The sequence below is a fragment of the Rhineura floridana genome, chromosome 14 (genome assembly GCF_030035675.1).
Source record: "Rhineura floridana isolate rRhiFlo1 chromosome 14, rRhiFlo1.hap2, whole genome shotgun sequence".
In the NCBI taxonomy this organism is placed as follows: Eukaryota; Metazoa; Chordata; class Lepidosauria; order Squamata; family Rhineuridae; genus Rhineura; species Rhineura floridana.
Genome location: NC_084493.1, coordinates 21,946,192 through 21,970,340, shown reverse-complemented (window position 1 = coordinate 21,970,340; position 24,149 = coordinate 21,946,192). Strand labels below are relative to the sequence as shown.

Below are 24,149 nucleotides of genomic sequence, written 5' to 3'. Positions count from 1 at the left end.
ATATCCCAACGTTTCTCCACGGAGGCCAAGGTAGCATGCATGTTCTCCCCATCCTCGTTTAATTCCCACAAGTCTGTGAAGTAGGTTAGGCTGAGAGTGGCCTAAGGTCACCCAATGAGCTTCACAGCTGAGTGGAGATTTGAACTTGGATCTCCCAGATCCCTAGTCCAACACTCTTTTTCTGCTCTTAGATTTGTTCAGGGTTGGTCATTTGTAAATGGTGGTAAACTGAATTTGTAAGACTCTTTGAAGGCCTTTGGGGCGGAGTGGCAAGATTTAATTTTTTTGTACACCGCCCAGAGAGCTATTCGCTATGGGCGGTCTATAAATGAAACAAATAAAATAAATAAATAAATAAATAAATTTAACATAAATTTAATATTATTGTTAAACACTTATAACATTCCTAGAGAGCCATTGTGGCGTAGTGGTTAGTGCTGGACTACGACCTGGGAGACCAGGGTTCGAATCCCCACATAGCCATGAACCTCACTGGGTAATCTTGGGCCAGTCACTGCCTCTCAGCCTCAGAGGAAAGCAATGGTAAACCACCTCTGAATACCGTGAAAACCCTATTCATAGGGTCAACATAAGTCGGGATCGACTTGAGCAGTCCATTTCCATTTTATAAAATTCCTACAATTTTCTAAGCACTGTACATATAAGACACAAAAGGGGGGGAAAGAATGAGGAGGGAAGAGGAAAGCTTTAATAATCAAACTTATCAATGCTGTGATAAGTAATGGATTTATTTATTCATTGTAGTTAGAGCTCTGCACTAGGGCTTGGAAGAAGCTTATTGGGTGACCTTGGGCAATCACTTTCAGCCTAATCAGCCCCACAGGGTTCTTGTGAAGAAGCTCGGTGGGTGACCTCGGGCCAGTGACTGTTTCTCAGCCTAACCAACCTCACAGGGTTGTTGTGTGGATCAAATGGGGAGGGGAGAACCACATACACCACCTTCAGCTCCTTGGAGTTAGGGTGGAATATAAATGAATAAATGAATGGGAGTGGGTAGAGAATTATCTATGCTGCCTAGAAGTCATTGGTGGAAAGGCAAATAAGGCTGCAATCCTAGACCCATTGAGCTGGGATTAAGCCCCCAATGAATCCAATAGGCCTTCCGAGTTAACATGTCTAGGAGTGTGCTTATTTTTTCCTTGTAGGAAGCTGCTTTATACTGTCAGACCATTGGTCCATCTAGTTCAGTATTGCCTACACTGACTGGCAGTCGCTCTCCAAGATTTCAGGGAAGGGGGGAAGCGTCCAAGATTTCAGGGAAGGGGGGAAGGGTCCCTCCCCCCTTCTAGCCCTACTTAGATACACCGGGGATTGAACCTCGGACCTTCAGCATGCAAAGCACAATGTTCTGCCTCCGAACTACGGCCCTTCCCCTTTTCTAGCTCTTCTCTCCCTTTCCCCTCCTCCCTGAGTCAGCAGCAAGCAAATCCAGGCAGCGAAAAAGGACATGTATTTCTCTCTCCCCCCCCCCTTCAACATGGTTCATTCTGGAACCTTTTACGTGTTCCTTTCCTTTCTTCTTCTGGTTGGTACATTCCCTTTGATTGGCAGTCACGCTGTTCAACCTCATTAGGCAATTTCGAATCCGTTCCCGAATTCTGGAAAGGTAGCTGCGCCAACGAAGGGAAGGCTGTGTGCGAAGACAAAACGCAGCGGCGCAATCTCCGTAGAGGTTGCCGCTTCTTCCCCAAACGGGTTTAAGGGCGGCGTGGGCAGGCTGGTACGGAGATGGCGTAAGGCAGGTTCCTTCAGCCAGTCTTCCCTTCCTAGGACGTGGCCTGGGAGACGCGGGCGGCGGAGAGGCGCTTCACGGCAAACACGAGGTCCGTGGGCCGGCGGTGGGTCTCTCCGAGAAGAGAAAGAGGTTGATGGACCTTGGGAAGGGCGGGAAGAGACTGGGCCTCTCAGTGCTTCAGCTGAGGTAAAATGCGAGCCCGCGCTTTTCTCTCCATTGGAGTCGATGAGGGATCGCTGTCAGGCGAGCGGCAGGGCGACAGACAGGCAGGACGAAGGGCGGGGGGAAGCTTCTGTTTGTCTCCGAAACCCGCTAAAGAAGCTCCTATCCCAAAGTGGGGGGCTCTTCTCCCCCCATTTCATCCTTTGAGCTTTTACCTCAAAAACGGCGCACCCATGGCCCTTCAGGGAGAAAATGTTGGACTCCAACTCCCAGCAGCCCCAGCAGCGTAGTCGATGGTCAGGCATTATGGGAGTTGTAGTCAAGCAGCCTCTGGAGGGCCACAGGTTCGCCACTTCTGCTTTTCTGACGCTTTCGCCCCTTTTGTTGCTTTCCATTAAGGGCCAAAAAGAGGAAAAAGAAATCCTTTCTCTCCCCTTCCTCTTCCCCCCCCCCTTTGCACAGATCCCAACACCTTTTCCTCTCTCTGTTCCTGTGGCGGACCTTTGCTTATCTGAATGAGGGGCAGGAGGAATTTCCCTACAACTCAGTAGACCTTTGATCTTTTCTTCCTCTTTAGTAGGAAGGTTAGTTGAAGTGTGTGTATCGGAGAAGAGTAGGATATAAAACTTTAAAATTATTATTATTAGTAATATAGATTGTTGTACGGTTGAAGTATGCACTGCATTGAATAGAAAACTATGATGCAGAGTTCTGAATTACTGTTGTTTAGTAGTAATAACATTTCACAGTTGCGTAATGACAGTAATAATTAATAGTTTTATAACCTGCTTTGCTATGCAACACATACTTCGTCAGCTTGTTATTGTTATTGTTATCATTGCTACTACTACTACTATTATTACTAGTGACAGTAGTAATAAGCCACCTTAAGACATTAACTGCATAGAAAAGTAGAGTATAAAATTTTGAACTGTTACGGTACAATTGTGAATGGCTGCTAATGGAAAATGGAAATGGAATGTCTTCGATCCTGACTTATGGCTACCCTGTGAATAGGGTTTTCATGGTAAGTGGTATTCAGAGGGGGGTTACCACTGCCTCCCCCTGAGGCTAGTCCTCCCCAGCTGGCCAGGGCCTGCTCAGCTTGCCACAGCTGTACAAGCCAGTCCCTTGTCCGCAACTGCCAGCTGGGGGGCAACTGGGCTCCTTGGGACTATGCAGCTTGCCCACGGCTGCACAGGTGGCAGGGCATGTAACCCCTGAGCCACTCCCTGTGGGGGTGATCTTTAGCTGGCCCTTTACACCCAGAAAACATGAGCGGGGATTTGAACTCACAGACTCTGGACTCCTAGCCAGGCTCTCCTCCCCACTGTGCCATAAATACTAATAATTTAGAATTTATACCACGCTTTGCTGTTCAGTGCAATGCATGCTATAAGGTGGCTTGCTGCTGCTCCTATATAAAAATATAGCACCATCAATGTACATGACACTTTATAAAAGATGATAGATCTCTGTCCCAAGGAGGTTGCATTCTAATTGGATCCCCAGGGACTGGGGGACTGGAGCTTCTGAAAAGTAATTGGAACATTCCCAAGGGTTTATGGGAAAAGGGGGAGCTGCAGCTCAGTGACAGAGTGCATGCTTTGCATACAGACTATCCCAGATTTAGTTTAAAGGCTGTCAGGCAGAATCGACCATACTAAGCTAAATGGACCAGTAGGATAAGGCAGCTTCCTACTTTATATTTTCTCTGGAATCTTTCTGAAAAATATTTGGGGGCTGAGGGGTGGTTCTCCAGGGCTCTGTTGGGATCTCTATTCTTTTCCACTCAAGCCTAGTTTTCTGATCAACATCCCCCCTTTTTTGTATTTTATTGAGTAAGCAAATGAACAAGCAATGCTATAACTGGGAAAAGGAAAATAAACTGGGGGAGGGGGGACAGGAAGGAGAAAGAAAAAGCAAAAAATAAGGGACTAGGAAACCAGAAGGATATGATCGTTAGATGAGGATTGCTGTACAAACTCTAATGTTCATGTTTAAATATTTCTTTATAGGTTGTGAGCAATAATAAAAATCCTTGAAGATGGCAATTATGAGGAAAATCAGTTTTCTGGCCAGACTTGAGAAAGCTATCATATAAACTTCATTCACTCTCTGCATCTTGGGCCTTGCCTTCAGGATACCAACATGTGGCACAAGTCAGTGTGTGTGGCCCTGCTAGCCCTGGCTACAGGCTATATCTTCCTGCTGGATACTGATCTGCCAGATTCAGTACTGGAGTATCTCTCAGGCTCCTTTCTATACCAGCTGCAGGGGGAACTTGCATCCCCAGAGAGGAGCATGGCAGCTGCCTGGGATGCACTTATCACCCGGCCGTCCAAGCAGTGGAATAGAGTTGCTGTTGGGTGAGTGATTGCAGAACATTATTGTGTGCAGATTTCTCTGAGTGTCCTCTGGACCACTAGCCAGCAAATAATAGTTGTTGCTGTAGAACAGGAGTGGGGAACCTTTGGTTCTCCAGATATTGCTGAATGGCAACTTCCCTCAGCCCCAGGAAGCGTGCTTCTGGTGTGGATTAATAATATGCCTTCCTGTTCAAGTGAATGTGGAAGGTCCAGCAAAGACCTACAGTTTACTTTTTCATCAGGATAATTCCTGCCCCATTCAGATTATCAGTAGTTTCCATTCACTTTAAAAGAATCATACTGTGAGGATGTTTTCACAATTAAGGTTACAGTCCTAATCCCATTTACCTAGGAGTAAATCCCACCAAATTTCATGTAACTTGCTTCTGAGTACAGTAGGGCCCCGCTTCCCGGTGCTCCCCTTCCCAGCGTTCTGCTAATGCGGTGGCTTTCGTTTTCCATTTTAAAGCCGCTTTTTTTAAAGTCAATGGGGTTCTGCTTTATGGCGTTTTCTGCTTTACGGCGGGGGTCCGGAACGGAACCCGCCGTATAAGCGGGGCCCTACTGTAGATACAGTTAAGCTTGTGCTCAAAGTTTCACTGTGCAGTCTTGTGCATTTTCAACATTCATTTCATTTACTTGGGCTCTCCCCCTTGTAAGTGGGGTCAGGATTTTGGCCTTAGATTTTTTTTTTTTAGTTTCCATTGTGATACTTGCAGGATTCAAGTGTAAATGTGCTAACCAGCAAGTGGAAAACAATATGTAGACCAAGTGATCAGTATGACTTCTAAATTCTGTGTAAAGATCCAAGAAATAGAAAAACTTTTTTAGAATTGCTTGTGAAAATGCTTTTAGGTGTAGGTCAGAGGGATCTGTATGTTCTTGTAATTATTTAGTGTTAGGTGTATTGTAAGTCTAGCACAGCCTTTCCCAACCAGTGTGCCTCCAGATGTTGTTGGACTACAACTCCCATCTTCCTGACCATTGGCAATGCTAGCTGATGGGAGTTGTGGTCCAACAACATCTGGAGGCACACTGGTTGGGAAAGGCCGGTCTAGCAGTTACCTCCTTAAACTTGCTGCCTGCTGAGCCAATAAAATTATGGGAGTGTTATGGGTTTATTCTTAAGAATACTCATAAAATTGAGTATTCTTAATATTGCTTATTTAGGTATATTGAATATATGTAGGTGCATATACATCAAATACATGTGAGGTGCTCAAAAGCACTCACCTTCTCAAATATGGAATGTATGAAAAATCTGACTTCTGGAAATTGCAGTTCCATACTCACTTGGACTCAATAAGACTTACTTCTGAATAGACATGGATATAATTTCATTATAAATCCATTAGTAGCAATATTATTCCTCAGCACTGTCTTTTAAACACTACAGAAAGTTTATGTCAAGAAATTGTAAGAAAAGCTTGCCTGCATACTGCCTATTATATATTGTGGAAGTGTATCTTACAGTTTGCCTGGACTGTACCTTTTCATCTACTGTTCTGTAGGGTCAATGCCTGTGTAGATGTGGTCCTTTCTGGTGTGAAGTTGCTGCAAGCCCTTGGCCTAAATTCAGGAGTTGGGCAAGACCGCTCAGTCTTACATTCCATAACAGATTTGAAAGAAGCCTTCATCCACTTTATGGGGAAGGGAGCCGCTGCGGAACGTTTCTTCAGTGATGCAGAATCCTTTCACCACATTGCACAGACTGCTTCAGAGTATCCTGGGGCACAGGTACATTATCTGGTTTGGAACAAACTATTTATGCCTCTATAACACAAAGCCCCTTTATATCTTCTCTGTAGATTATTTTAGTTTCCTATTCGTTTGCTCTTCTTTCTGCTCTCTGTAGAGCAGGAATGACTAAACTTTTTTGGCCTGAGGGCTGTATCCACCCTTGGTCAACCTTCTAGTGACTGCAAGCCAGTGGTGGGTGTAGCCACCCTACACTCTTTTATGCATGCACACAGCTCCCCTCCTCAGCTGTTGTGGGCAGATCAGTTGAGGAGAAAGATTATCACCCTCCTGCAGTCATCAAATGATAATTCTGATGATCAATGAAGGGACAATTTGCATCCCAATCACATCACTGCGCTCTACCCGCCCCAGGACTGTATATTAATTTTGCCCTCTTGTTGCAGTGGGGAGAGAGAAATTTGCTTGGGGGGCTCTATTAGGCCCCCGAGCTGGTGGCTAGCCACCTGCCATAGACCTACTAAGTAGCCACTGTGTGGATGTTTTTCTTGGGAAGTATATCCTTCCTCTGATGGTATACAGTAGGGCCCCGCTTTTCAGCGTTCCGTTAATATGGTGCCAGTGGGGCAATCAGCTGGAGGGGGGCTGGAGCTCCCCACACTCCACCTGATCTCACCGGAGGAGGGGAAGATCAGCTGTAGAGCGCTACAGCTGGTCTCCTGGCACGATCAGACTCCTGCTCTCGAGCTGATCACGCCTGAGCAGGGGAAGATCAACTGTAGAGTGCTACAGCTGATCTCCTCCTCCTCTGGCGCAATCAGCGGGTTAGGTTCCAGACCCCTGCGCTACAGTTCATCCGCTTTTTGGCGGGGGTCTGGAACCTAACATGCCGTATGAGTGGGGCCCTACTGTACATTTTCCAGTAGAGTATCTGTAGCAGCAATAAAACACAGACTGTTGTGACACATGAGACTAACACATTGTCCTCAGAGAGCTTGGCATTCAATCTCATACTTTCATGTTCCCTTGCTTGCTGCTCTTGCTTCATTGAAGGGAAAAGTCAGTGACTGAGTGATAGATTCAGTGGTTATTTGTAGATGGAATCTCTTCTTACTTTAGGAGATTTAAACTCTCAGAATTTAGTCTCTCCAGGTGAGAAAGGATCTATTGCTGAAATAAACATTTTGTCTACCGTTTTGTCATTTATTTTCCCCTGCAATGAGGGAGGAGAAATGGGAAAATAAAGTGCAAACAGGCTCAAAGTATTTTATTTGGTTTGAATTTATCAGATACAAGAACTGCAATTGAAAAAAGGTGGATGTTGCCTTACAAAGCTTTTGCTACTTTGTGTCAAGTGTCCCAGCGGTTTTTTCATCTCTAGTATGCAATTAGTGATAAGCTCTTCTCAAGATCTGATTTATATACACTATTGTATCGTAATAAAAACATTAAGAATACTGCTAAATATCAAAGTGTAGAGGAAACAGGTTCCAGATCAGGCTGGCCTTGCAAAGAATATGTTAATTATTTAAAGTTGCAGGCAGCAGCATGCAGCTAGCTTACAAAAGAAAATATGAAACCTCCAAACGCTGGAAGGAGTACACAAGCCAGTCTTCCAAGGTCACTTAAACTAAGCCAGTGTTTCTGGAATAACCTGCTTTTACTGCTGAGACTGACAGTGGGCTTCTGAATCTTTTAGCTATGCAAGTTTGTGCAAAGGTCGATAATGAGCAGAATTGGTCAGCCATCTGTATAACACTGAAAGCTGAAATCATGCCTTTTGCTTTCACTCTCATCAGTTTAGGATTTGATCAATAATGTTAAGTTCCTTGGTTTATAATGTTCCTATTTATCTGAGCCTTAGCTGATGAATTTCACAATGTCTTTTTGAATTTGTGGAAAGATAGCCGTTAGCTATATTTGGGATGTTGAATGTTTATCAAGGTTAACCACACAAATTGTCCTAACTGTTTGTGGGGAAGAGAACGAGGAGGAAAATCCTTTCACTTTAACAAGAAATGGTTATAGTGAGTAGAGCAGCTATGCCACAGCTTTGGCGCAGTAGTTGTTAGATTAGGAAACATGGTTATCCCCTGAGTCTGTATGGTTATGTTCTTGATAGTGCAAATATAAAGCCATGCAAAGGACTGCAATTCCGTAAAGATACGTTAAAATTTCAGGTTAACTATGGACACAAACTTGTCTCTCAACAGTTGTATGTGGGAGGGAATGCTGCTCTCATTGGCCAGAAAATTGCAACAAATCCAGACCTGAAGGTAAGAATCTTGAACGCCACACCTCAATGATTGCCTATAACTGTATATCTCCTCCTTTTATTGATATTAAAAATCCTGAGCATAATATCTAATCAGTCTCCCCCTTTTATCCAGGCATAACACAGAAGTGTTTTTCAGTGGAAAAGTTCATTTTCCTGTTGATGACACAAACCATGTCTAGTGTTGTTCATGTTTGTAGCCATCCTTTGAGGCATTCCTGTGCTGTGCCTGCCTTTTTGATTATGTTTTTGCGAGGTAGTGAGGAGCATACAGAGTATGTAATGGGCAAAAATATGTGAAATAACTGAAAATAGCACAAACGAGGGCAGTTGTGCATGTTCCTTTTTTGCACTGTCACTTCTATTGCCTCCTGGCATCTCTAGATGAAAGAGGCATGTATGTGTGAAGTGTATTACTCTAATAAAAAATAAAAACAGGCCCCTGGCTATGAGAAACATTACATGGTGGAGAAAAAGCAGTTGCAGCTTAGTCAGAGAATGTGTGAAGCTGCTGAGTGAACAAATGTGATTAGATATACCAGGAAATGAAAAGAAATTAGAGGCAAGTTCTAAACTATCTTTCACTAACTCTTTGGAAGAAGAGGTTATTTCTTCCTTGTTATCTCTAGTATTTTATGTAGAGATGCACTTGGCATGCTAAAAGGAATAATTCTTTAGTGGATTGTCATTTTTGCCAAGTCACAACACAACATTTATATATGTAAATTTTAACTTAGTGGAACAAGTTATTGGGAGGTGTCTGCTTATTTTAGCCATTGCATGTAATAGAAGCTATTTATACAATGACATCAGTGTATATGGTCTTTTAAAGCAGGGCTGGCTAATTTTAGCACTCTAGATGTTGTTGGACTATAACTCCCAAATCCAACAACATCTGGAGGGCTAAAGGTTAGTCACTCTTGCTTTAGATTAACATAAGCAAAATACAGGTCTCTGGCCAAGCAGGTAGTGATTTGTACTATGTAAAATTGTGTCATCTTCCTCCTACTGGTGTCCCACATATCCCTAGTTCAAGAAGCTCTACACTGCTTCATTTTTAAAAATAGGAAAAGCTCATTGTTTGAGAAGAAGCCAGGCCACCTGTTCAAACTCACGCATGCATGTTAGTCCCTTGGACAGGAGAATAATGGAATTCTTAATTCTGTTTACATTTCCAGACAACACAAAATAAAAACACTCTCATTATTAATAATAAAGAGGTAGTATTAAATATCTTTTAATCTAACTCAGACATACTGATCAAAGATTTCCTTTTGTAGGAAATCTACTTGGCTATAGCCAATATCCATAAAGTGTTTGTAATTGTCACATTAAGGCACTTACTGGCACCCTGGTTGCATTCTTCATGCTCAAACGTTTCCTCAGAATGTCCTTCAGAGTTGCCAAGAGCCTGTTGCTCATGGTTACTTTATTTTGAAATATTCTGACACTAGAATTGAAGCATGACCTGCCTGCACACACAGTGCATCTATTTGAAACAGGACACAAAGAGAATACATTGGAATCCAGTTTATAGTGTCTCATTAGAATGGGAGATAACCATCTCATTGCAGACTGTGCTAGAAAGAGTTGCTAGCAATAAACTGCTATCAATTTGTTGGTTTGTAGGTTCTGCTGTGTGGTCCAATTGGTCCTAAACTCCATGAGCTGCTTGATGAAAATGTAATTGTCCCTCCAGAATCAATGCAAGAATTGGATGAATTTCACCTTATTTTGGAATATCGAGAAGGTATGCTCCATTGGAAGATACAAAAGGCCTATTGCTATATTAGTGTAAACTCGGTGTGGGGAACCTTTGACACCCTCCACATCCCCAATATTGGTAAAGTCCAATTCCCATCCTCCTGGCCATTAGTCATGGTTGCTGGGGCTGATGGGAGTTGTTGTTCAGCAACATTTGGAAGGCCAAATGTTCCCCACTTCCAGTGTAGACAGGTCTCAATATTAATGTGTTGTGTTGCTGGTGTTGCACAATGGTTGAGAAGGGAGTTGGATATCAGCTGGTAAGTCTCTGCTTCAATTTTCAGTTGCGAATCCACTGGATAACAAGTATCTCTTGACCTCAACTTCCCACTTGTAATTTGGGTCTAATAACAGTGACCTTCTTTTTGCTTTGGGCCATATAGATTACAGAAGGTAATGCTTGTTAAGTACTTTGGCCACTTAAAAAATGCTGTATTGATTCTAAGCATTATAAGAACAGTGTTGATTTGAAAATTGGTGCTAAATTAAAGAGGGCAGTTGCTTCATGGTTTGCTTTTGCTGCTCATTGCTTTGCAATGTATGCTTGTAGCTTTATATTTTTCTATGTTGAAGAACTGGTAGAGAGTGTTGCATGGTTACCATAAGCTGCTTTCCATATCAAAATGGTAATTAGCTTCATAACGTCATCTAGGAAATGTAATTCCTACTTCTCTTTTTAGATGTGTTTAGAAAACATGGCAATAAGACCTGCTATGGAAGCTAGAAATATAATTGGTATACTCTCAGCTGTGGCATTCTTAGGGAATGAGAGTATCTAATATAGTAGCTCTAATTCCCTTTTGGAAGACAGTAAACTGGATGGCCTCAGTCTATAGTTGCACTGCTAGTGGAGCATTGAGTGGCTGTAGTTGCAGTAATGAAGAATCTCTTGTCTTTCACAGTGTACTTCTGCTTGCTAGTTATAGCCCAATGGAGAATACATTTCAGTCATTCAGAGGCTTGGTTTGAATCATCTGGAAACAAGCACCTCCAGTTTTATGTTCTTAGCAGTTTTATGTTCTTAGCACCTTAAATGAACATTAGACGTGGATATTGTACTGTGAAGTATGAGTATGAGGAAAGTTAACTCTTGACAAAGTAAGAGCTGATTCACATATTGAACTCTGGTAGAGAAAGTATGTTGCTACTGAGTAACTGGGTTTAACTGGTATTCTGCACATGCCCTAGAATTAATAGTGTGTGTGATTTAGCTTTGCTGTGAACACTGAACATATCATTGTGGACAGGGAATCCCCTGTTGTGTGAGTCAATGACTGTCCCACTACACACCAGCGACAAGCAGGAGGTTGTAACTGAAAATGAGTGTCACCTTCCAAGCATACCCCACCTTAATTCAATTATGCACTGTGTTAATATTTCCTGAGAGGTCCAAGCCCATTCCCTTTTCATCAAAGATGAGAGCTCGTTGCTAATACGTTGTGTTAATTGGATCAAGTGTATTCCTTTTTCGATTTCCTGAGAATTTCCAGGTCTCACCTCTTTTCAGCAAAGGCAAGAACCTTGCTAAAAATTGTCCTAATAAATGGGAAAGCCCCTATGTTTGAGCTTTCACTCTGGCATTTAATTAACTCAGGATGTGCCAGGAGCCCTCCAACTATGTCTTATTTGTTATAAAACGTCACTCGTGTCCAAACTCAGACTCTGTGTGAAAGAAGCCCTGTCAGGTTCAGGGTGAAGTAGTATGATGAGTTTTTCCTAAAAGTGGTTGAACAAAGCATCCCCATTTTGGTTCAGCCTTCTTTCCATTAGTTTTAGCCTTCTTCCCAGGAGGTTGCTTCTGTAGTTCTCTACACACTTCTCTGTAGTTCTGTTCTGCCCAGGAGACTACTCCACCTGTTCAGCTTCCTGCACGGGAGGTTGATCCTTGCCACTTTTTTTCAAGAAGCGCTGCCACAGTAATGGGTCTTGGGAGTGAGCTTCTTTCTTTGCACCATTTAGATTTTAGCTAGTTCCGTTCCCTACCTCTGCCCTCTAAGTGTTCCCTTGCCTCTGATCCATGTTTGTTGTTTTGGTTTTGGGACTTGTCAGGACTGGTGGGTCTTTTTAACTGAAAAATATTTCTATCTTTGAAGCAGATTTTGGTGGGATCACAAGGAACCTGGAAATCGTTGGATGTGGAGAAGGGGTTGGATGATAAGCCACCCCAGTTACTGATCAGACCATGTTTTCCAGGTCATATATAATTGGTTGGCACAAAGAACTGTGTTTGCCATTGGTGACAGAATATTTCTAAGTTACAGTGAAAAAATCCCTCGTTTCCCTCCTTCTGCAGGACAGGTAGCCGTTAGAATTTCAGCTTTCTTATCTTTCTCTGCCTCCTGTATTTTCCCAATCTTGTTTTAAGCTGGCTCTGGAGAGACAGGAGAGCTACTACTTTGCATATAACCTTTTCCCCTTCCTGGTTCTTTTGCCTTCCCTATAGAAAGGCTGGATTTTAAAGGCTCCACTTCATAATTACTTATTAGATGACTCTCCACCTCTTGTTTCTCCCCTCTGTCTCTGCAACAATAATGAAGTGAATGTTCCAGGCAATAGACTTGCCCATTTATACCCTTTTCACCCTTTGTGTCCTATATGTTTCGATAGTGGCATTTAAAACTGCAAAACCACTTGTGTTGCTTCTAAATTAAAATTACCATTTCAGCAATGGAGGGGTTATGACTAGCTCTCCTGAGCGAGCACTCTTAATACTGGTTCCTGCCAAACTCCTCAGATTAATCAAGTAATAATCCCTCTGTATATGTTCAATCATCTCCAGTAAGGATCCCAAAAGTTGCATTGCTAATTCCCCAAAGTTAGCCTATCCACCAATACATGTGTGAGATACCATCAGGATATCAGAGAGGGAGAAATGAGCCTTTCTGCTGACTGCTAAAAGACCAATTGCACCAGGCTCCTCCCCCAACTGTCATCTACAGCAGCCAAACCATTGGTGTGTGAGAGAAGGAACCATTGGCTCTGCTGAAAGACCAGTGACTTTGGCTCCTCTCCAAATTGTTCTACTCTGCTGTGCACTTCAAGATTTCTGTAACTAAGAATTAGTGGCTGAGCTTGTTTACTTTAGGGGGAGGGCAGTAGCTCAGTGGTAGAGCATCTGCTTTGCATGCAGGAGGTCCCAGATCAGTCTCTGGCATCTCCAGGTAGGGCTGGGAACGTCCCCTGTCTGAAATCCTGGAGAGCCACTGCCAGTCAGTGTAGACAATACTGAGTTAGATGGACCAATGGTCTAACTCTCTATAAGGCAGCTTCCTATGTTTCTCCCAGTTCCTTTTCCTTTTGAGTTGTGTCTCTTAAGATGGTGATCCCAGGGGCAGGGATTTGTCTTCTCATTGACATTTGTAAGATGCTCTCAGAGCTGTCCTTTTTTGGCTAGAGAGATGGATAAAAATGCCATCATATATATTCATGTGAATGTGTGCACTGGCACAGTAGCAGATCTGGGAACAGCACAGGTCTAAAACTGACAAAGCGTACAAAATACAACTATGAATATGACACATGCTTCTAAAAAGCTGTTCCCTTAATAGAACAGCATTTGGGAACGGATCCATGCTTATTGAAGGGGTGCTCAAGGGTTTAAACTTGCATTTACTATTTGCAATTGAGAGCATTGCATGTGTGACCATTTAAACTTGAATTGTATCTGAGCTGAAAAGTTGAAGTGTGAATTATTAGAAAAATTGGGGCAAGCAAGGAATACATTCTATAAAAATCTACTGAAAGCAGCAAAAGTTGGCAGTAGAACCAGTGCACCATACCTATTGCATTAGAGTGCTTTGGCTTGCCACTTGTTCGGCACCAAGTGATCTTTTGATGCAACTTGAATCTTTATTTCCTGTAGTGAGTCTTGTAGATAAGTCTGCTTTTAAAAATGGGTGGCTTCTAGTACAGGTTCCTCAGCAAGAAAGTAGAAAAATTCATTTTCTATTGCTGTTGATGCCAGTTATGTTTGGAAATTGGGGAGCTAATCTCAGATTAATTTAATTGAGATGAAAGAGTTTGAGCACAGCCCAGCATTTACGTTTTTATAGCCTTGGACAGTGAATTCTGTGCTCCAGACAAACAATTGAGAGCATTATCTCTCCTACTTGAAATACATAGTAAAAATGTGCCTCTTCTGCAACTATTTGTTCAATACATCATTGCAAGTCCAGAATACATTGAGATCTTGGTGCTAATTTGGAGGATAGCTATTATCTTCCTTTTCAAATAACAAAAGTGATGGATGTTATCTTATTAGATGTGGTAGCATATAGTCAGTTCACTGTTTGTAAACTTTAAGTGAACAGTTGAGTAATCTAATACTACTGCAAGTGTTCTGGATGAAACCATAAATTCTTAGAAGAGACTCTTCTTTTAAAGAGGGTGCTTTCATGTAGTGCTCCGCTTCTGAGTACTTCATTGTCTTTGGAAGAGTTCATTGAGAGGGCTGATGGTTTCTAGATGCCCTCAGGTTAGAGAGTGAGGAAATCTTGCTCTTTGTAGCATGCAGGTTACTTACTGGGGAAGATGCATTTGTTTAGCAGAGTTCAGTGATGTCCACTTTCTGCAAACTTGAGAGATGTAAAAAATTCACTTAGATATCGCAATGGCAGTGTATATAAGTAGTTTATTTCTGATGTTATATTTACATCTCAAGTGTCAACAGTCCAGGATGTTAAGAGTCATCTAAGTTATTAGTATTGGTAGCTGCCAGTGTTGGACTTTAGTCTGGTAATTCTAATGCATTTCTTGCAGCTTTGTAGGCTGCTGGGTGAAGTGTCAAGCTGTTCCTTTCCATTTAAGCTCTGTAAATGCTCTTCTGTCCCCATTTTCTGCAGCATTGCTGAACCCTTAGTCCTTAGTGTGTCTGCATGTTGTAAAGTGGAAAATCTAATTCATTTTTCCTAGAGTTGGAATGAAGCCCATATCACAGGATTCTGTTGATCTTATTATAAATTCCTGGCTTAGTTGCTAGTAACTGACAACACTTCTTGGTTTTCTTTTCTTGCTGTGGCAATGTGGGTGAGTGATAGTTGGCTCTTTCTCAAAACAAAGTGAGTGTATGCTTTGTGAGAATAAAATGCTGTGCATGATTGTGCCTCCAGTGCACATTATTTATTTCAGATCATTTCTGTCCTTTTCAGTCTAAAAGATAATTAAAGAACATTTGTTGTGCTCCCATTCTGACTGTGTTAAATTCCTAATTGCTCTCTCTATACTGCCACTGTTACCAGTGTATATTTGTTATAGCTGAGCTCTTGAATTTACATGGGGAGCTGAGAGACTGTGGGTCTCTTAGCACTGGTTTTATAAAGCTATGGGTGGGGCATAATTTGGTTAAAATTTGTGAATTCCATTAAGGTTACCATTTCTTTCCCTCATAATTCCAGCATTGCACAGGTCTGACATGCATATGGATTTGCACTAGTGTGGACAACTGTGTTAGTAGTCAGTCCCTGAAATTATGTCGCCAAACAGACAATAATTCCCCCCCTTAGCTGAAAGCATTCATTGCAAGTGGATCATATGGGATATCTTATTAGTATTTCCTTTCTTTCTTTCTTTCTTTCTTTCTTTCTTTCTTTGCCACATAATCATTAGAATGAAACCAACTCCCAAACCAGGATATTGTTTATTGGTACTCAGTAATTTATCTCACATTTTGTTTTTTAGTCTTAGAGTTTTCCCTCATGATCCACTAAAGGCAGCAGCTAACTCTATAGGACTGAGTTGCGGTCAGGGTTACGAGTTCACAAGCTGTGGCTAAAGGGATGGCACTCTGCTTTCATGTTAAATTTTAAACACATGGCAGTTCAGCAGGGCATGGCTTGCTAATGCATTCTTAAATAGCATCTCTTGGAAATGGTTTAGGTTGCTGACAAATGCTTCATTCCGCAAGTGCAGAGATCTTTTAAGAATCAAATTGCAGTACTATTGAGACTTACTTATTTCAGATTAATTTTCAGGTTTTGCTATTTACTTTACAATGAAGTCTGTTGATAGACTTATTGATAGCAAGTACTTTGACTGACAGAGATGTCAAAGATAAGGCCATGGAATGAAGGGTCTTTTAGGATAGAGCAGAGGCCTTGTATAGAAGTAAACATCTTTGGCACTGTGGGTAGTTCTAGGGACTTTGCTCAGTACTTTCAATAGTGCAGGATGCTTCAATTTTCAATATGAGGTGGATGTGTCTTGAAGGAGAGTGGAGAGAACACTGTGCAGTAAAGCTGGGGGGGGGGAAATGAAACCAGGAAGTGCAGCACCCTACTTGCTGCTCTGAAGTAAGGTGAAAGTTCATTGCTAACCAAAGAAGCCATTAAAGTTGTAATTAATATCTATATGAATCCCATATAATTGTGTGGGTTTTTTGGGGGGGTATCTTTAGGTGAAGAATGGGGGCAGCTGAAAGCCCCAAATGCCAACCGCTTCATTTTCTCTCATGACATGTCTAATGGGGTCATGAACATGCTAGAGGTATTTGTGTCCAGTCTGGAAGAGTTCCAGCCAGACCTGGTGGTGCTCTCGGGGCTACACATGATGGAGGGACAGACCAAGGAGATGCGTCAGAAGAGACTCCTAGAGGTAAGAGCCTGAGCACTTTGTTTCCTCCAACTCTAAGGTGTTCCAGTATGCTGTCCTTGGTTGTTTAACAAAAATAAATCACTCCTGCAGTCATTAAGCTGGGCATTGTGTACATTCATTGTTTGCTCTAAAAGAGGGTTGTTTTTAATTTTGTAGCACTCTGAGATATGTTTGAGCCTCTGCAAACTAGCTTGTTTACGGGGCAAATCTATACATGCCTTCTCAGTAGTTAGCTCTGTTGTGCTCAACGGGACTTCCTTCTGGCTGTGTATAGGATTCCAGCCTTAGAAATCTGACTGCATCTGCAGTATATATAATAATGTATCTTTTTATCCAGGTCTCACTCTCTCTCTTTTCTCGTGGTTTCTGCAGGCTGTAGCTTCCATCTCTGACATTCCTACTGATGTCCCTGTACACCTGGAACTGGCCAGTATGACTGACCCAGATCTTATGAGTGCAATTGTTCATCAGGTAATGAAAACGGCAGAGTGTAACCTGTACCTTCTAGTGAGCAATCTTCTTGTTCTCTCCCCCAAATGAGAGACTGACAATTCTTTCTCTTGAAAGGCCCTTATATAGTGCTGGGATGCTGGTGGCGAGACACAGATAACCTAGCCAGTGTTGCATTATCTAGTGTTGTGAAACAAGTGTGAGGCAGTACCTTGGCCAGAAAGATGCTTAGTTAGCAAGCTGTGACAGACTGCATATTCTCCTTCAAGGCTTCTGAGGTTTCTGCCAAATACAAGCTCTAAATATACTCAAATGGCATGTTAAGACCCTAGCAAGATATTGCAGAGACAGACGTAATCACCATCTAGTAGTATTTTCTTTGTGTTTTTCATTCACAAAAGCATAGTGCCTGGCTCTCCTTAAGATAGCTGTATATGTTCTCCAGATGGTGTTGTCTGTCACCATGCACTTGCATACTCTTTCCCTTCCACCTTGAGGTGCACTAATCAGGAGCTTGCTCTGTGTGTGTCAGTGTCAGTCACCGTTCGAACATGTTCACAACTCCCTGTGCCTGAACTAACTTTTACAGGCAGGGAGTTTGACAAACTGAGGCAAACAGTGGTGCCACAAGACAAAGTTCTAGGCCTTATTGACAAAAAACAGACAAATTTCCAGCTCTTGATGGCATCCATCTGAGAGTTCTCAAAATACTCAAATGTGAAACTGCTGATTTTGTACAAAAATATGTAATTTGTCCCTAAGATCAGCCTCCAAACCTGAAGAATGGAAAGTGGCCAAAGTAACACCAGTTTTTAAAAAGGGATCCAGGGAGATCCTGAAAATTACAGGCTGGTTAGCGTAGCATCTGTTCTGGGAAAGCTGGTGGAAAGTACTGATAAAGATAGAATTTCCAAACATATAGAAGAACAAGTGTTGCTGAAGCAGAACCAGCATGGCTTCTGTAATGGTACAGTAGGGTCCCGCTTTTCGGTGGCGCCAGGAGGTGCCAGCCGCTGTGCTCTAGCTGACAGTAATCAGCTGTAGCGTACGACCTCCCCATGCTACAGCTGATTGCCGTCAGCTGGAGAGTGGCAGCTGGAGCTCCCTGCACTACAGCTATATTGCCTGGATTGCCTGGTGTGTGTTTCTGAGTGTGTATTATATAATACAGTAGGGCCCCACTTTCTGGCGGTTTTTGCTTTTTGGTGTGGGCCTGGAATGTAAGCTGCCATATGAGTGGGTCCCTACTGTATGTCCTGTCTCACTAATATATTAGAGTGTGCCAACGAACATAACGGAAGCTTGAAAATGCAGGAAGGGAGAGTTCTTTTGCATTCATGTCCTACTTGTGGGTTTCCCACATGCATCTGGTTGGTCAGTGTGAGAACAGGATGCTGGCCTAGATAAGCCACTGGCCTGACCCAGCAGGCTCTTCCTACGTTACATATAGATAGAAGTGATCCAGTTGACATTGTGTGCTTAGTCTTTCAAAAAGCATTTGACTAATTATCTTGCCAAATACTTCTGAGTAAGCTTAGCAGTCATAGAACAAGGCCCTCTGTGGATCAGCAGCTGGTTAAGAAACAGGAAGCAGAGAGTGGGAATACATGCAGAGTTCTCCCAGTGGAGGAATGTAGACAGTGGAGTTCCCCAAGGATCAGTATTGCGACCTGTGCTTTTTAACTTGTTCATACATTATCTATAATTAAGGGTGAGCAGTGAGGTAGCCAGGTTTGCTGGTGATACCAAGTTGTTAGACTTTGAAGAACTCCAAAAGAATCTCTCCAGACTGTGTGAACATCCAGTAAAATGGCAAGTGCAGTTCAATGTAAGTGTAAAATGATGTAAAGTTCTGTTTGTCTCACCTCAAAAACAATATTGTAGAGCTGGAAAGGTTCAGAAAAGGGCAACCAATAAGATGGAGACAAATGAACTCCTCAATGAGAGAGTGTTACAACATTTGCGGCTTTTTATTTAGAGAAAAGGAGAGACATGATAGAGGAGAAAAAAAGTTTGCATGGTGTGGAGAAAGTGGGTAGAGAAAAATTTTTCTCCCTATCATACCCTACTAAAACTTAGGGCCATCCAATGAAGCTGAATGTTGGAAGATCCAGGACAAAGTACTTCACACAGTACATGGTGAAACTGGCATTTGCTCCCACAAGAAGCAGTAATGGCCACCAACCTGGATGGATGTAAGAGGATTAGACAAAATCACAGAGGATAAGGCTATCAATGACTATGTTCTACTCTTACTGTCAGAGACAATATGCCTCTGAATGCTGGTTGCTGGGAATCAGCGGGTGGGAAGAATGCTCTTGTGCTCAGGTTCCGCTTCCCATGGATACCTGGTTTGCCACTGTGAGAACAGGGTGCTGAATTAGATGGGCCTTTGATCTCACCCACCAGGCTCTTCTTATGTTAGCTTTGCATGCACTGTTCTTATATCTGGTTGTCAAACCCTCATTTGAAATTAGACTCCTCTGAAACCAACCTATCACTTTTTCTGTTTGTTAGCAGGTCTTCCCTCTTGTGAACTCAGTCGGCTTGAATGAACAGGAGCTGCTCTTCCTCACTCAGGCTGCCTCTGGACCTCACGCCTCACTAGCTTCCTGGAATGGTGTCCCAGATGTGGGTGTTGTCAGTGACATTGTCTTCTGGATCTTGAAGGAACATGGAAGGACTCCAGAGAAGGCATCTGATCTTACTCGGATCCACTTTCACACTTTGGCCTATCACCTCCTGGCTACTGTGGATGGGTATTGGGCCAACCAAGTGGCAGCTGTTGCTGCTGGTGCAAGAGTGGCAGGAACACAAGCTTGTGCCACCAAAACCATTGATGCTAGCAGAGTTTTCCTTAAAGCGCCACTGGAATTTGCCACTTCTAAAATGGAGAAGGCCTCTAGAGTCTCCTTAAATCCTGGTGAGCCTGTGTCAGAATGGCACAGGGATGGGATCACATTCCACTACACTCCTGTTCTGGTGTGCAAAGATCCTCTGCGGACTGTTGGTCTTGGTGATGCCATTTCTGCTGAAGGACTCCTTTATTCAGAAATCTACCCTCATTAACATATGGAAATAAGATACACTCCACAAAAAATTTAAACCATGCAGGCATGGGCTGGAAGTTAGCATTTCATAGAAAGCCAAAGAATAAAAGTTAAGTACAGCCCAGCTGCTGGGTGTTACCACAGGGATGCGCACATTAAAATGGTGAAGTATGATTTGTTAAATATGGGGGCCACCTTTTGTTCAGAATGGCAACTTAAACCAGAGCAGCTTCTGCTGTAAGTAATCCAGTCTTATTTGCAGTGACTTAAAAAGCTGGGAATTGGAAGGAGTTACTTATGCCTCGCTATCCGAGGAAGGATATTTTGTGGGTTTTTTGCACTGTCATATTTCTGGGAAGGCAAAACATTCCCAACATGGCAAGAGCCAGTCTTCTTGCTTAGTAGCGTGTAATGAAAATGTTTACGCTTCACCTGCAGGACTCCAAGGAGCACTGTTCTAAGTGTATAGTACAAGGAGGGGGGAGATAAAAGCATTGTAAGTTCTGTGGCAAGGAGGGGATGTCGCACTGTAGTGCTCGTTGCTGTTAGACCTCATGAAGTGGCCATCAGAATATTGAGGAGAGGGTGGCATTTTATCACGTGTTTCCTTGGCTGGTGTCTGCTAAATTTGATCCTCTCAGTTTTGTTTTATTGCTGTTGCTGCTGGCAGATGAATCTACTTTAAGACAGTTGCAGACCAAATGCTCATGCACACAATTATTTTACCTTTTAGTAGCCTCTTAAGCTGGAGATCTTTACTGGAAGCAAGAGCTTACAGACAGTACCAATGCTGGTCCCTGCCTACCAAGTGGCAGTTAATCTGGGTCCAATGCCAAAGCAATGTAACATGTGGTACAAACCCTGGGATGCCTCCTAATAAATGGCATAAAGATAAATTTCAGGTGAGAAGAGACTAGGAGACCTGGCACACTCTACTATTCCTGGGTTGCTATATTAAGATAAGATTCTGTTGAGCTCTGATCAGATGACCGCAGTAAGCTTTCCTCGTTGCACAGGGAATTGCCTTGAGCTGAGGGGTGTGTGTGTGTAGAAGATATATATTTCTTTCTTTGTACTGTTGTATAGCAATAGAATTATATAGAATCTGTGGAACCTGAAACTGGACATCAGGACAAGGGTAAAATCTGGTGATGATGTATTAGCCTAGCACAGTGTTGAGTTTGGATGGGGGAATCCAGGCCCAAATCTGCTAGGTGGCCTTGTGCAAGAGTGTCTCTCACAGCCTGACCTACCTCATCAAGTTGTTGTGGAATTAAGAAAATGCACTAAATCTCATTAAGGGGGGTAACAAATGATGTCACTGAAAGTCCCTAGAGTGCCAGTAGATTGTGATGGAAATCAGGTCAGCAGATTAATGTTAGATCTGAATAATGCATCTGGAATAAGGCTTAAGCTAGCTGCTGATGCCCTCACTATTAAAGAACATTAGAAATGTAATTAGCACAGTTTTTTAGTGTGTTTTTAAAATGTGGCGCATTCCCTCTCACCAGGTGAGATAAGCAGAAGTTTTGCAGTGTTGAAGAACAAAACAAATTCCAGATTTCTTGTCTCTTAAGATCAAACTAGATGTTACTTTAAATGTATACTTAAATCCTGTGCTGGGCACTTCCTGTGTTTCTTCACTAAAAGTAGTGATGGGGCCTCTGGATGGGAATTAGGGAAGAAGACTTTAATCCCCCCAGTATCATTTTCCTGCTGAAAGTCTCCCCTTGCTACAAATAGTAGTTTGGAGGTGGTTGGGGTTCTATGGAAAAACTATCAAGGGGAGCTTAACACACACAACATACCGTGGCTGTTGTTAGTTTAGATAAAAGAGAATCTCAAACATGGGATTCAGTGATGCATTTAAAGGAACACTAGTCTGACCCTTCACTTTGATACTTTTGTGGAGCGATTGTTCAGACTGTATCTCAAGACCTGTTTGCCAGTTGTGGTTGTTTAAAATTTTTTTTTTTTTAATAATTTTTATTCAAATTTTTCAAAAGACAAACAAAACAAAGTCAAAAAACATAACAATACAACAAAAAAGATAAAAATAAAATAGTTGACTTCCGATTTGTCGCAGATCAGCTATAAGTATATAATATACATCAAACCTGTCCCTTAATGTATACATACAGGATCACTTTTCTCCATAGGCTGTCTTAGTTAATCGTCAAATCCCAATATCATCATTTTATTTTGATCTTTCAACAAAAAGTCTAAGAGAGGCTTCCATTCCTTAAGAAATGTATCTGTCGATTTTTCTCTAAGTAGACATGTCAATTTATCCATTTCTACTAAGTCCATTAATTTCAATAGCCATTCTTCCGTTGTTGGTGTTGATTCCATTTTCCTTTTGTGCATATAATAATCTTGCTGCCGTAATCATATATAATATTATTCTTCCATATTTCTTTTCTATTTGTTTATCCATAAAACCCAATAAAAAAAATTCTGGTTTTGACTGAATATTTATCTTTAGAATTTTTTGCATCTTCCTACCTATCTGTGCCCAAAATGATTTTGCCTTTTTACACAGCCACCACATATGATAAAATGATCCTTCTTGTTGTTTACATTTCCAACAAACATTAGAAACATTACTATACATTTTTGACAACTTTTCTGGAGTCATGTACCAACGGTACATCATTTTATAGAAATTTTCTTTAAGATTATAGCATAGTGTAAATCTCAAGCCTTTTTTCCACATATTTTCCCATTGATCCATTTGTATGTTATAACCAAAAATTTTTGCCCACTTTACCATACACTCTTTTACTTGTTCTTCCTCCATATCCATTTTCAGTAAGAGTTTATACATTTTCGCAATTATATTTTCATCATTTGTACACAATCCTATTTCAAAATCAGATTTACTTATTTCAAACCCATACATTTTCTTGTCCATTTTATATCTTTCTAACAATTGTAAATAGGCAAACCATTGAGAACTATATCCTTCCTTTATCAGTTGTTCTCTCTCTTTCATTATATATTCTCCATGTACATTTTCTAATAGTTCTTGATAAGTTAACCATTTCTCTTTTCCAGCCATTTCTCTTCTGTAAAACGCTTCTTGACTTGAGACACATAATGGTATTTTCGAATAAAACCTTGGTTTATATCTATTCCATATTTTCAACAGAGGACGTCTTATAAAATGATTGTTAAAGTCTACATTTACTTTTACTTTGTCATACCATAAATATCCATGCCATCCCCACTTCAAATTATGGCCCTCCAAATCCAATAGTCTTTTATTCCTCAATAAGATCCATTCCTTTATCCAGACTAGACAGCAGGCAGCAAAATAAAGTCTCAGATTTGGTAATCCCAGTCCTCCTCTTTCTTTGGCATCTTGTAGTAGTTTAAATTTAACTCTTGGTTTTTTTCCTTGCCATACAAATTTAGAGATATCTTTTTGCCATTGTTTAAAAGGTAAATCAGAGGATATTACAGGTATTGTTTGAAACAAAAACATCATTCTCGGTAATACATTCATTTTTATCACAGATATTCTACCCATTAATGACAATTGTAGTTTATCCCATCTTAGCAAATCTTTCTTAATCTCTGTCCATAATTTTTCGTAATTATTATGAAACAACTTTGAATTTTTATTTGTCATAATGATACCTAAATATTTCAACTTTTTCTCTATTGTAAAATCTGTCTTGTCCATTAACTCTTTCTGTTCCCTTAAAGTTAAATTTTTCACCAACATCTTTGTTTTTTGATTGTTGATCTTAAATCCTGCTAACGGTCCAAATTCTTTTAATTTGTCCATCAATACATTAATTCCTTCCAAAGGGTTTTCTAGTACAATTATCAAATCATCAGCAAATGCTCTCAATTTATATTCTTCTTTTTTTATCTTTAATCCCGAAATCCTTTTATCTTGCCTTATATCTCTAAGCAGCACTTCTAAGACCAGAATAAATAAAAGGGGAGATAATGGACATCCCTGTCTTGTACCCTTTTGTATTTCACATGAATCCGTTAAATCTCCGTTAACAATTATCTGAGCCTTC

General features: G+C 41.5%; 1 protein-coding gene across 4 annotated transcripts; it reads left to right on the top strand.

Annotated features, from left to right (window-relative positions):
- Positions 1-1,618: 1,618 nt before the first annotated feature.
- ADPGK (ADP dependent glucokinase) lies at positions 1,619-22,510 on the top strand. 4 transcript variants are annotated; one of them, XM_061595623.1, is made up of 8 exons: positions 1,619-1,844; positions 3,937-4,287; positions 5,799-6,024; positions 8,199-8,261; positions 9,890-10,010; positions 16,416-16,612; positions 16,985-17,083; positions 19,580-22,510. In XM_061595623.1, the coding sequence occupies exons 2-8, from the start codon at positions 4,070-4,072 to the stop codon at positions 20,129-20,131; spliced, it is 1,476 nt and encodes a 491-aa protein (XP_061451607.1). In that variant the 5' UTR covers positions 1,619-1,844; positions 3,937-4,069; the 3' UTR covers positions 20,132-22,510. The 4 variants fall into 4 exon arrangements, with proteins under 4 accessions (XP_061451607.1, XP_061451609.1, XP_061451606.1 ...); XM_061595625.1 differs by having other exon boundaries at positions 1,619-1,942; positions 19,583-22,510; XM_061595622.1 differs by having other exon boundaries at positions 1,619-1,942.
- The last annotated feature ends 1,639 nt before the right edge of the window (positions 22,511-24,149 follow it).